The 14,172-nt window shown below is 38.8% G+C and overlaps 2 protein-coding genes across 2 annotated transcripts; both read right to left on the bottom strand.

The window, feature by feature from the left end:
• Nucleotides 1-2,908: 2,908 nt before the first annotated feature.
• On the bottom strand, nt 2,909-7,816 carry LOC128683242 (putative carbonic anhydrase 3). The gene is made up of 7 exons (XM_064437031.1): nt 7,795-7,816; nt 7,151-7,277; nt 6,322-6,424; nt 6,065-6,171; nt 4,709-4,832; nt 4,066-4,238; nt 2,909-3,317 (listed from the first exon to the last, which is right to left on the bottom strand). The coding sequence occupies exons 1-7, from the start codon at nt 7,814-7,816 to the stop codon at nt 2,963-2,965; spliced, it is 1,011 nt and encodes a 336-aa protein (XP_064293101.1). The 3' UTR covers nt 2,909-2,962.
• Nucleotides 7,817-10,559: 2,743 nt separating this feature from the next.
• On the bottom strand, nt 10,560-12,107 carry LOC128683284 (cytochrome b-c1 complex subunit 1, mitochondrial-like). Its single transcript, XM_053768734.1, has one exon. The coding sequence runs from the start codon at nt 11,987-11,989 to the stop codon at nt 10,586-10,588; it is 1,404 nt and encodes a 467-aa protein (XP_053624709.1). The 5' UTR covers nt 11,990-12,107; the 3' UTR covers nt 10,560-10,585.
• Between the last annotated feature and the right edge of the window lie 2,065 nt (nt 12,108-14,172).

The raw sequence follows: 14,172 nt of genomic DNA, 5'->3' as shown, positions 1-14,172 counted from the left end.
CTTTATATTCCCAAGTGTACGCACAATTTGTTATATTTTATTTATTTCATAACTAAAACTAAAGTCAGATTAAATTCAAGTCTTCTAAAGCCTCTCTCTCATATCAGCACGTTCCCGGTTGCGTTCGGGGCTGTGTCGCCGCGAAGCCCGGGGCACAGCGTAAAAAATTAACTTTGAAATTTTGAAGATTCGACTGTGATTTTACAATCCGCGTGCTAGACGTCAACCCTCCTTACGCCCTGTGTCCCTAATTCGTACGACATCCGCGCGAGGATGTCGAGTGGTCCTCTATTCTCAGAACCACACGCCACCTAAAGGCATCGCAGTGAGACGCAGGTAACCAATCACAGTGCGCCTTTGTGACGCAAAGACAACCACACGCAATGTGATTGGTTAGCTCTCTTTAACTCGATAATGAGAAGAGAAATAATATGCACTTCGCTCTCTGCTGTATTTGTATCTATCGCACGGTCCAGTCGCAGGTCCGAAACTTCAGAGCTTAGTGTGGGCCGTTGAGTGTTATCTATTTGTTGTTTCATTTTCTAATAAACCACAAGATCAGTCTTCTATCATTTTCCCTCCTACCTTTATGGTTTAAAGTGTCATTGTCGTTTTAACGTCGAAACGACTTTTGCAACATCACAATAGCTACATTTTAGCAGATTAAATGGATCAAAATTAAGATGAATTAAAATAAAACAACCATGTAACCCCGAGACTAGATACTTTCTTTGTCATCATCAGAACCAATACAAATTCTGTGTCCATGCAAAAAATCATGAATCTTCTGGAAGTTTGCTCTCGTTGGAAGGTTTTTCGAAGAGGCTATACCGTTGGTCCGGTAGGGCCAGTGGGCCCTGGGCCAGGGACCAGTTTAGGGAAGGAAGGGGCGAGCGGGACCGTCAAGGAGTCTGGAGGTAACATGGGCTGGTACGCCACGGCTCGAGAGGAAGGCTTCTTCTACAATAAACAGAGAAAACAGATAAAAAAACTGAAGCAAACATTAAAATCTGAAGACACCAAGCGTCCACCTACACAGAAACAAGAAAAATAACAAATTTAAAATCTTGTCAAATAGGTAAATAAATATACGAACCATCGAAGTTTCTCATGTTAATGTTGCTGATACTTAGACACCTAAAGCATTCGTGATAGATCTACAACTGTTGGGACAGTTTAATCGGCAGTTTTTACTATAAGAAAGTGGATATCAAATGAAAAGCAAGCAGTGAACATAATATTTCAATATACATTTCCAATAACATTATTATTACATAATCTCTCAACCGTTTTATATACAAATTATAGCTATATTGTTTCCTGAACAAACTCTCCCACGCTGAGATTGAAATAAAAGACTAAGCTGTCTTATATCTGGGTATGTCCATGTTCCGAGCGCAACCTTTTGTAAATTCTAGAAATTACCACAACAGATATGTCGCAACCCACATTTCCAATAGCCGTCCAATTAAACAGTTAGCCAAAGGGCTATTGAATAAAAACATTTAACAGCGTGAGAGTGCGCAGGGTGCGGGAGAGGGGGAAAACAACGGAGCCACAACGTACTGCGTAGTCGCAACGTTGCGCGACGGAGCAATGGGGCATTGTATTATATTTCGTTTTTCCGCCGCCCGGGCCTGTTTTAGGAATATTTTGTTAACTACAAGATTTTTTTGTCTTAAAAATGTTTATAAAAATATATCAGTTACTGGTGTTTTAGAAGTTACAAATAATTGATGTACCTGCTTCTAAAACTATCCACATTAATATTAAAGAGAACTTCTAAAAACGCAATCAGAAGTATTCTTTAAATTGACTTGATTATGAAATACGTCATTGAAATTGATCAATTACACTTTTAAGCCAATGTTTACTTTTTAATTTGAATAATAAATAGGATTAAAAATACAGTTTTCTTTATTCCGTGATCATTATATCTATAGGTACTATTATTATAAAGAGGTAAGCGTCTGTGAGTATGTATGTTTGAGGCGGGTAATCTCCGAAACTACCGAATCGATTTCAAAGATTATTTCACCATCAGCAAGGTGATTTCTATAGGCTATCTATAAATTCCCACGGGAGCGAAGCCCCGGGTAACATTTAGTCTTACATAAACTTACGAAATTATAATAAAGTTTTCTGATACATACTCAACCACATAATAATATTATTACAAACTTTTATTTAGTTTCAGCTTCCCGATGTTTGTCTGTCTGCAATCATATCTTGCAAATTAAATTTGTAAATATAATAAACTTCCACTTGTCCTTCCCAAGTGGTTTCTGTGACAACGCTTATGATAAACATGATCTGATGGTGCACCCAAGATCGGCTCCCCACGACGGAACTCCTGAACGGTTCACAGCACTGAATGCAACAACATATTGTCTTCAGTCTTCTGAAGACTGAAGACAATAAAAACATGTGGCAAAAATTAAATTTTTGTAGAAATAGTTTTGTTTCTATAAGTGTTTATTTTCAAGATCTTTCGGTAAATTTTAAGCCAGAAAGGAATTAATCTCACAGAAATTAATCATAATAATCAATTTTATGTTTATTTAATTTTATGTGTCACAATGTGTTCGCGGAATGTTAATTACATGCACACAAATCTTTATTTTAAAACTTAACTGTGCTATACCATCCAGACATTATCCTCAATGTTCTGCGAATGATATATACAACAAACAAGCAAACAAGCAACAAACGTTCAAATGGATTCATCATCTCGGCCACGTTCTAGCGGTCACGCCGAGTACTCGAAATTTCGGCGGCCGGGACGACGGCGCTCGGGTGATGGATGTGCGGTGGACACGCGGCTAAGTAAATGTACAGATACTTCGACGCAGTCATCTCGTTCTCGGTGACGTACACGGTGACAGCGGTGGTGGACAAACGCCCTTAAACAATCAAGGCTAATGTCAGGTAATGTACCTATATTATATGTAGATATAACGGCTTATTTACTACTCTTGGCATGTCGTACAAGGTTATCGAAGTCCATCATGTGTAGGTCATCAGCGTCCTCGTGAGAATCTTTGCTCGAAGGCTCTCCACCATTTATCTTACCATTTTCGGGTTCGTCATTATTCAAGAAATCATCTTTGTCTGTATCCTCAATGCCTGGTTTAAATTCCAAGTCATCCAGTCCAGTGTCCACTTTAATATTTGGATAATCCTCCTCGCTATCTCCTATATCCTTCCTGTCAAAAATCGGCTGTCTTCCACTCTCTTGACGTCCCAAAATGTCATGACCTGGTTTGAATGCCATAAAAGCAGCTTTGGCGACCCGCCCGCTCCAGTTGTACGCTTTACTGCAACAAATACCTTACATATACTACAGGGCTACTGGTATCAAACGCATAACCTTCCAAAGGCGCGTAAGGTAGATGAAGACTAACATCTTTTGTTCTACGACTTTTGTCTAAACGTAATAAATATAAACATTATCCTCTTTTTAGTTTTAATGTCGTTTCTATAAAATATTAACTCTATGTTCGATTCCGCTGCATAACGCTATTGTACTGTCTCGTGTTGCTTGGCTATTACATAGAGTTAAGATGTGTAGAATCGCAAATTAGATTGTTTTTTTTTAATGAAAAAACTACGAAACACGAAAAGTCGTAGAATAAAAGTTGCTTGGTTTAATTTACCCAAGTAGTCTTTAGGAGGTTATGAATTAGATACCAATAACCCGGTATAGATACAGACAATCCATCTTTTTAAGCCTCTCAATCATAACTGTAACCACATTGTATTATAGAAAACCATAGATTTAGAAAGGGCTCAGCGCGCGAGTAGAAATCTATAAGACTTGTTTATCTATAGTTTAGCGTATCTGTTAAAATATTTTGTTATTTTTCACTAAGAAATTGAAAATAGACGGTGACGCTAGTGTACCTATATAGCCCAGTAACCTTTTGGGCTGGATTATTACAACCTACTCAAATTCAATTCTTGTAATTATCCAAAAGTTTGATCGGTTTACGTTGTCAATGCTCAGAGCTGTTTCGCAAGTGCATACAATAATTATATTGATACCATTCAAATGAAAAATTATACCCAGTATACGACTTGACAATTTGAGTCAAGACCGTGCCGATATCGGCGAACGTATCGGCGAGTAGAGGCGTCATGATCGCCTTGTTTACTGTACGGAAGATTCTGTGTTTATTGAGTTCTTGAGTACTTCTGTAGTTGTTCCTTTGGACCCCCAGAAATCCAAAAGCACGATACTGGAATAAAACAAAGTTTATAGTTATATCATTTCCCGCCGCCTGTCTGACGCCAACCCCCCTTGGGAATGCTATTTTTGCCCGTAAGGAGGATATGGAGTGGTTCTATAGAGGACCACACAGCACAAGGTTGCGGTGGCCTATGTTTAACTTCTAATTGCTAATTGTACATATTCGAAATTACATCAAAATCGGCCCAGCAGTTTAACCGTTAAAGCGCGACAGACAGAGAGACAGAAAGACAAACAGACTTTCGTTTATATATTAATATGGATGACGAACTTGCTCAAATCGCTTAAATGTATACCAGAATGTACCTTGTTGTAACTCACAAAACAAAGTTTACACACTTATCGAGTCTATATATAAAAGCAACTAAACTGACGTGAATAAAAAAAAAAACTAAACTTCTAACTCATACTTGACCGGATTTCACTGATTGTTCCTATATCCGTGCCGGCTTTACTTACCAAATTCTCAGGCACCAACAAAGGTGTCTCAAATATAATCCACGTGACGCACTCTTGGCACTCTGGTGATGAGAGGGACCCCGAATAGGTGAAGTAAGACCTGTGGTTTGTTCTGATCAGAGATCTGTAACAACAGACAGTGATGTAAATCCTGCCTGCTTAGTACAGCCATATTCCTCATTGCTGGACTCGTGGTCATTAAGTGTAATGGTATACACATAAGGTTTACTTCGCAATTTTAATTATTTGCCATTGCCTTCTCCATTTCACATACTAGGCGAAAAAATTAACTAGAGGTTTCCTCGCGAATTTTCCTTCGCAAGTATGGTGGTCTATGAAAACTACTAAACATGAGTCAGACAAACTCAAATGGCACTAGCGGCCAGTCTTAACTACTGGATCACAATCGCAGTGATATAAAGTGCACAAAATTTTTGAACATCGTCTTTATTGCAGCAGAATTAGATATGGATAGAACTGGGGACCAATCGAAACTAGATCTTAGGTTTGCACCACATGTTGGTGGCAGCATTTGGATTATTAATCTTTGTGCTCTCTCTTTACGCAATGGAATCGTGGAATCAATGTTATCCCTCATCAGCAGGAATAATATCTCAATATTTTGATCAGGTGGCGACCTCCCCTGGACAGCCTGGAGGTCCCTAAACAGACTCTGGGCTGGTGAGCCACAGAACACCACCGTGTTTACACGGTTACAAAGAGTGCCTCAAAAACTAATATTGAATTGATTTTCTATTCTATCTAACAGGCAAACAGGCATGCTGCCCACCTGATGGCAAGTGGTCATGACAGCCTATCAACAGCTGAAACACGAGGTGTGTCACACACGCGTTACCGACTTCGTGGCCTAGAATCTTTTTCCAGAGCAATTTGTATTTAACTGCCTCTCTCACTCTTCAAAGCGGAACACAACAACACAAGCACTATTGTTTGGCCGCAGCAATAGACGACATTGAGATGCCCACAAAGACAACAAACAAACCAAACTTCGAAGCGGTGGTGGTGTATTGGTTCAGACGCCCGCCTGTGGATCGAAAGGTCCCAGGTTCGTATCCTACTCGTGCCATATGAGTTTATCTGCCAATCTGACTCATATAGTTTTCATGACCACCACTTGCTTCCGGTGAAGGAAAACATCGTGAGGAAACCTGCACACTGGTTGACAGTTTAGTTCACTAGTGTGTATGCGACTACCTGCCACTAGATGGCGGTAAGTAGTCGTAAAAGTCATGTCATGCCTTTAGGCGACTTGAATAAAATCTGACACCAGTGTTAGCAATAACACACTCGATATGATGATGAAACCAAACTTCTGGTAACTAATTATTCATTTACCCTATATTCAATATAACGTCTTTCAGCTGTGTACCGGGTACGCTTAGGTTGGCGAAGTAAGGCATATCTTCATCCTTCAACACAGGTTGCTCCCAGCCCAGGACCAACTGCAAAACATAAATTGAGTGCATGAAGTCCATCATCGGTCATTTAAACGTCGTTGAGAATGAAGTTCAAATAATAATTATTTTGATTTTCAACTGTTTTCTTAATTACTACGAGTATAATTATGCGAACGAAAACAGTTTACTCCTTACATTCCAAAACACAACTAATATCGCCAATCCGTCGACTTCCTTAAGTGCCGCTTCCACGTCTAGCTCTCGGCGAATGTGCACGAAGTGGATCTCCATGGGGTACCTGGATATTTAAGTAAATCCAATATTTTATATGTAACAAGAACTCATTACTTACTACTCTTCTGAAGTATGTGCCTAAAAGTTTCGAAACATGCCGGCTACAGTCTATCGCCGAATTCTGACAGATCAGACAGTACATTGCGTCGTTTATATGATAGCTTTTTTGTACCACAATGAAAAACCAGCAATATACGCCGAATCTGTGAAGTTTGCGAAACTAACAATTAAGTGTAGTGAATGACGTTGACATAAAAATTAACATGCTAAAGTTACTTTTAAATTGTTTAGAATATTAATGTTGTTTTACATTGTTTTACGAATGACATAAGATATTAAAGTATATACTACATATATTATTACATAGCTAGCCTTCATGAGTGTTGGACTAAACAAATAAAAATCAACAAAATTATAATAGGTGTATTAATTTTATTAAATACAATATTGAGAACAAAAATATCGCTTCGTCGCAAAATAGGTAGGTACCCCTTTCGCAAAATGCCCTCCTGGTCGCAAAGAGCCCCCTTTCGTATAATTATTTGGCAAAATGTCGTTTCGTAGCAGAATATCATCAGAAAATATTATAAAAAATATAACAATATTAAATCAAAAAATCAAAAAGTGAATATTAATCGAGTTCAATGCTCCAAAAATGATAAAAAATATCACATACTTATTTTCTTTGGGCCAAGCAAAAGTAAAAATTATTTTTAAAAAAAGTGGGTACTTGTGTCCGTTGATGGCGTGTTCAGATGGCCAGTGATAGTGTATCTGCTCCAGCCGGTACACGGCGTCCAGGGGCCCGCCCGTCACCGTGGGCTCCAGGTTGTTAATAGTAGTCGGGATGAACTGCACTGTATACAAATTCTCATTTATTTTCGGGGCTTCGCTCCCGTGGGAATTTCGGGGAAAAAATGCCCTATTAGTCCAGGTTATGTTCTACCTGTGTACCAAATTTCATGATAATCGGATTTTGCGTGAAAAAGTAACAAACATACATACAAACATTCGCATTTATAATATTAGCAGTATTCATTGTCAAGTAGGGCAGACATCAGACAGGGAGAAGTGAAGGAGAGTGACATGCTGTACCGACCCCACACAGTGGAATAAGGGTGGGCTGATGATGATCTCTTATAATTATAAATAATTATTATTTATGTGTAACGTTGTCTGTCTGCCCGGTAGTTATTAATTACGTATGGGTAGGTACTTGGTTTATGGTTTTATTCTTTGTTTTAAATTATGTTAACTCAAATGAGATAAAATCCCCGTAAAAGAAGGGGAGGCCTTTGCCCAGCAGTGGGACATATCGATAGGCTAATAGAAATGAGATAAATACGTAGCTGTGGTGTACCCTAGCTGTCTTACCACTTCGCCACGACCGCTTCATCTGTGCCTAATAAACTGTGACAATATTACTGACAAAACCAATCGTGAGGAAGCCGGCTGGTCAATTGTTTAAGATCTCTTGTATATGTGATTGATTAGTTACTTATAGACGCGGTAGCTAAACCTAAGTCATGTTAGATGTCATTAAATAAATATAAATAAATATAATATGACAAATCACACAGATTGAGCTAGCCCCAAAGTAAGTTCGAGATTTGTGTTATGGGATACTAACTCAACGATGCTATATTTTATAACAAATAGGTACATATATAGATAAACATCCAAAACCCGGGCCAATCAGAAAAATATCATTTTTCATCATGACCCGACCGGGGTTCGAAACCGGGACCTCTCGGTTCAAGTTGCAAGAACTTTACCACTGCGCCACAGAGGTCGTCATTAGGCGGCTTGAATAAAATCTGACACCAGAATTCAAACTCGACAAGAGAAAGAGAGACACACAGATTTTTGTGGCGACCGTTTTCAATTTAGTAAATCGTGACAACTGTGTCCAATAGAAAACAAAAATACTTTCTAACAAAAATGTTCACGGCTTTTAGGCTGTCCCATTGCTACGTGGATCCGTCAACGGACGTCAACGTGACGTAAGGCGACAAAGTTGTCGGACGTGGCTCTTAATCACATTAGGTTATAAAAAAATGTACCTGTATTTCCATTATTGAAGGCATGTGCCGACATAGGCGCGTCATAGTTTGTGAAAACTAGTGGGCCGTACTTGATAAATTCCTGCTCAAAATCTCGAATGGCTTTGATTTCGGGGATATCAATGGGAGATTGCCTGGTGCCCCCACCCCACTTTTTGCAAAGTGTTCCCGGCCACGAAACTTCACCAGTAGCTATAAATAATTAGAATTAGAAATTTATTTGTTGTCAAATTGATATAGAGATTTCAATTAGGTAATATATAGGTCGTAATTTTCTTGCCGAGATACCACTGGAGGGAGGGGGGAAAATATATCTTACATAAGTACATTATAAAAAGAAGTCCCATCCAATCGCGTCTATTTGTATGAACGCGATAAACTCAAAATCTACCATTCGGATTTTTGTACTAGGTATTTTTACCAATACATAGTGTGCATACGGAGTGCCTAGTCTACTTAGTGTGTTCTTGGAATTAAAATAAAAAATTATACTCATGGTTTTCTGCACTGGCCGGCAGAGCAGATTAAAAAAAAAAACTTAGATCTTAAATTTTTTAAAAGTGTGAAAAATTATGACGTTAATTTGAGCGCGCTTCTAAATATAAATATTGGAAATTCAACTAAAATATTAAATACTATATATACCTGCTAGGTAATATGTTTGTAGTTCAGTACAATTAATTATACCAGTGCGGTTATTGCAATAATATGGCAAAAAAAATCGGCGCATTCTAAAATATGGCGGCGGCTAACGATACGAGGAGATACCTAATAAATATCAACAATGCTTACGAGTAAGGTGCCACGGACGTTTACTGAGATAATCAGCGTGCTTAATTTTCTTTCCAAGTGGTTGCACTGGGGGCAGCAGAGCGTCGTCTACTATGTTACGGTCGACCATTGGAGGGAGAATCTTCCCGATCCAACAAGCTTTAACGTAACTCAAATGTATGATTAACAAAATCGTGTTCATTACTGGTCTATCTCTAATAGGAGTCAAATTTGTAATGTGATGTGTCTGTGGTTGGTTTTCTCTTATGCCTCTCGTCTTGTGTTTCAGGGTTGGCTACTCGTCAAGATTGTTTCAGTTTATTGGCATTTCACTAATATTATATTCTTCTTGACCACATAAGTCCTTTTTAACCCAAAATGAGGGATGTTACAAGTTTGACCGCTAAAAGTGTCTCTCAATCTGCGGCACCGTAGCTCATCAACGGGTGAACCTATTTGGATGTGTTGTTTTTATTTAATAGCTAATTTTTATGCGGTGGTTCTTAGATATGTTTGATCAAAATCGGTTCAGCCGTTCAAAAGTTGTAGCGAAGTGAATATTAATGGACGAGATTTTTTTTACATTTGTCTAACAAATAAACTTGTTATTGAAAAAAATTACAATGAAATTTATCAATCTCTTATAATTATAAATTATTATTATTTATGTGTAACGTTGTCTGTCTTGTTTTATGTTTTTATTCTTTGTTTTAAATTATGTTAACTCAAATGAGATAAAATCCCCGTAAAAGAAGGGGAGGCCTTTGCCCAGCAGTGGGACATATCGATAGGCTAATAAAAATGGGAATAATACGTAGTAACCCTGGTACAGTCTAGAGGTAAATATTACCTCATTTGGATTATGAGAATGTTATGTGTTGTCGATATTGAGAAGCCGCGTCCGGCAAACTTTGTGCATAATGAGATATTAAGAAGATACTGCGATTCGTTCGTTTCCTAGTCAATACATCGCTTGGACATTGTGAATATATTTAAACTTACAAAATCCTAGTAATTCTTACAAATGCGTAAGTTTGCGAGGATGTTTGTTAGTCTTTCACGCAAAATCTACTGGACCGATTGTTATGAAATTTGGTACACGTGTAGAATATTACCTGGACACTTGTAGAATATTAATAACACAGGGTAAATTTCCACGGGAGCGCAGTCCGGGGCGCAGCTAGTCTTTATAAAAAACACATTGTTGTTTACGTTAATAGAATCAAGAATCAAACATATTTTCCGTAGTTTTTACTAAAAAGAGAACAGACCGCTCATATTCGTAATAGCGATAATAAAATAACCTGTATCATCGTAAATCTTTTATAAAACTAAAGTCTCAGCCAATACATTCCACTCCTGATTCTGTTGTATTCCGGCAGACCTTCGCTGGGGCCCACGGCGGCGACCACGGGACACTTGTCGTAAAGGTACTGGTAGCACACCTCTCGCACGTCGCTGTCCATAATGCGGTCAATCTTATCGATCAGCTCGTCCAGCGTCAAGTATACGTCTCTGTACAGAAACGAGCGCCCAAGGTCGTGACACATCCCACGGTTGGACTCCAACTGAGACAGAATCTTTGTCTTCAACTGCCGTCTAGCTCTCTCCACTTCTCCCACGGGAGCCATCGTGCACAAATACATGAACTCATTTTGAATGAAATACAACATGTCTTCTAGTTTCAAAGATGGCGCCATAAACTTGACTCCCCACAAACCACCATCTCGATATTTTAAGCTAAATGTGTTGTAAGAATCACAGACATCAGAATAGGAAGCCTTCTTAGCTACATTGACGGCGTGGTCTAACCCGCCATATTGCGAGCGATCCCACCCACCGATCATGTGGGCGGCCACGTCCAGCACCAAGCAGTCATGGACGTCGCAGTAACAGGGCCCTTCGACAGCAAGTGCAACAGTGCTCACGGGAACCGAGTCGTCTCTGAAACGCACTTCAGATCCCGTGTACCGGTACCCTCCCAAATCTTCAAACTTGCAAGGCTCGAACTTGCACAGGTACCCGTTGGCTAGACTGACCACCTGTTCGTGCTTCACGCCGCCGACCACTGCGAACACTGTTTTGGTCGGATCAAAATATTTCGTCAAATAATTATGTATGGTCGTTGGAGAGAAATTGTACAAGTTATTGCTGAAGCCCATAACCGATCTCCCGAGGGGAGTGCCTTGGAATGCGGTGGCGTGTAGGTAATCATCGAGCAACGCGTTAGTGTCATTGTCGTGGTCCAACATTTCTGCATATACTATCTTTTTCTGGTTTTCAATTTCATTTCCGCAGAGGCAATTGTTGAAAATACAGTCAGAGAGAATATCCACAATGCAAGGGACGTCTTGGGTGAGGCATTCGGCATAATATCCGACCACTTCGCGGGTGGTGAAGGATCTGAAGTGAGCGCCGGTGCAGGACATGAGGTCTTCCAGGATCGTCTTCGACCTGCTTCGAGTGCTTTTAAATGCGATATGTTCAAAGAAATGAGCAATGCCGTTCTCGAAAAGACTCTCGTATCTCGAGCCGGCGTCGAAATATAACCCGACACAACAATTGTAAGTCTCCCTCTCCTGTGAAACCACCCTGAGGCCGTTGGGCATGGTGGTGGCCTGGACTTGCGGCTGGTTGCGCAGAAAATAGCTGAACTGGACCGGGTAGGGATAGTTCCTGACGGATATTTTCTGAGGTTTCCATACCCGTTTCAACAGTTGCGAAGATTTTAACATTTCTTAATTTATAATTATTGAATTTTATTAATGAACCGATTGTTATTATACCGATGTATTTTTATATGTAAAAGTTGACAGACATTTATTGATTGAAAAGCATTTACATTTAGCAAGTGACAAAAATCCGCCAATATATTTTTTAATTTGTATTAAGACAATTTTCCATCCGGCTTAGGTTTAATAAAACTATAATAAAACTTTTTAATTCATTAAAAAGTTTTATTATAGTTTCATTTTCTATAGGACTTCTCTTGTACATATTGTTTTCTATTTAAATTGTCATAAAATCTCCTCACGGTATTCTTTCACGTAAAAATAAATCATACAGATAAAATACAACTTATAGGTACCGTGGAAATAGTAGGTACGGAACAATGAAGTACTTATTAAATCCATGGTACAAAAGAAGTGACCCGGACAAATTTACGAGCCATAAGAATATTTTGAAAAATGAAATGGTTCTATTTAGGTTTATTTAGTATAATTTAGCTTCATTTACTGATAATATAATTTTTAAAAATTAGCATGTATAAAAATATATTACCGAAAGTCTAATTTACAAAATAAAAAAATGTTTAACTTCTACAGAAAGACACGCTGCAAGTGCAGTTCAGCATCTCAATGTAAAATATGTCTGCAGACAGAGGGCCCTAGAAGCATTTTTCAATTGACATTTTATTGCAATTGAGTGAGGGCTGCAACCCCTGCGCGCGCACGGGGTAACAATCAATGTCGTGGCGCATGGCAGGTGGGATTGAAAAGGGATGGGAACGTAAACTTCCATCAGTGACCTAAGTGATTTTGGCCGTGCAGACGTTCGTCGACGCGTACGTTCTGCTGAAATAACATTTCAAGATACTGATTCGAAGTCGAAAACGCCGATTTTACGCCTGGGACCTTCTCAGATTTCACTTAAGTTCACCTACACCAATTCCAAGATGAAAATAACACAATAAAATCACCAAGATCTTTGGAGATTCGGAGCTAGAGTCAAGATGGCGACCATTCAGCGGCAGCAAGAATATAATATGGCTCTCGGGTGTCGGAGGCGATATAAGCGGGTCGTCGGATTTGTCATTATTCAGTGATTCTTGCAGTATTTATTCCCAGAAGTATTCGTTCTGGCCGCATTTATAAACTGCCGGTTAACAGTTAATCTATTATGATAATATCGCATTGTTAATTTTGTCATTGTTAAATTTAAGTAGGTATATTAAACTGTTTTCCCATAAATAACGTTTTATTTATACTTATAACTATATTAAATTATTACGGTGCCTGCTTAGATAAAATTTCACTTCAATTTATCTAAGCAGACAACGTATTAACCTTCAATTCTGATTTATACCCGCCGCATGGGCAATAAAAATATTCCCCGGGCAAAAAGGTTATGAACCTTCTTGCCCGGGTCATAGCCCTGGGCCCTGGCCCAACGCTCAACGGCTGATCGAAAGAAACTGGGAAAACATTCGGAACAATAGTAAAGCATATAGTTCCAAGGGGAAAACGCTCAGATAGAGTATTAACCACATTCTGTGTTTGTTCCGAAGTGCCAGTAGACAAAGACAAAGATTATTTATTTGCAAAAACATGAGTTTACATTTTTTTACAATGTGGTGTTAAAAGAAAAACTTAATCCTACATGTTTCAACGTACACGGGTATGCAAATTGAAATGGAGAGCATGCTATCATCCCACAAAACAAAATCGAATAAATAAAAGTAACTAAATTATCTATCATTAAAAAAATCGTACAAATTATAACATTCATCAATCAGCAAGTAAATTGTAGTTTTTTGAGAAATTACTGTATAACCTACTCTAGATATATTAAATTTCTGTGTATAACACGCGGGGCCCTTTCTAAACATCATCACATTTGCCTTACCTTATGGTGGTTGACAACCACCATCTGGGGTCGGCGCAAAATGTCTGTTCCCTCCACGCTTTCTAAACCTATGAATGTATATAAAATACAATTTTACAGTGTCTGTGTAGGTTTAATTTCTGAATGATTTGATTTGCGGCGACCGCTTCCCATCAGGTGGCCGTATGCCTGTTTGCTTGCCCAGTATAAAAAAACCCGATGAGTCCCGTTGTGTGCAAACCATATTTTATGATTACTAATTTCAAATACCCACAAAACAATGCGATCATACAACATTATTTTTCACTTTATT

Source organism: Plodia interpunctella, chromosome Z (assembly GCF_027563975.2).
Source record: "Plodia interpunctella isolate USDA-ARS_2022_Savannah chromosome Z, ilPloInte3.2, whole genome shotgun sequence".
Lineage (NCBI taxonomy): Eukaryota > Metazoa > Arthropoda > Insecta > Lepidoptera > Pyralidae > Plodia > Plodia interpunctella.
The sequence above is the reverse complement of the archived record's forward strand: the minus strand, read 5'-3'. Positions and strand labels throughout refer to the sequence as shown.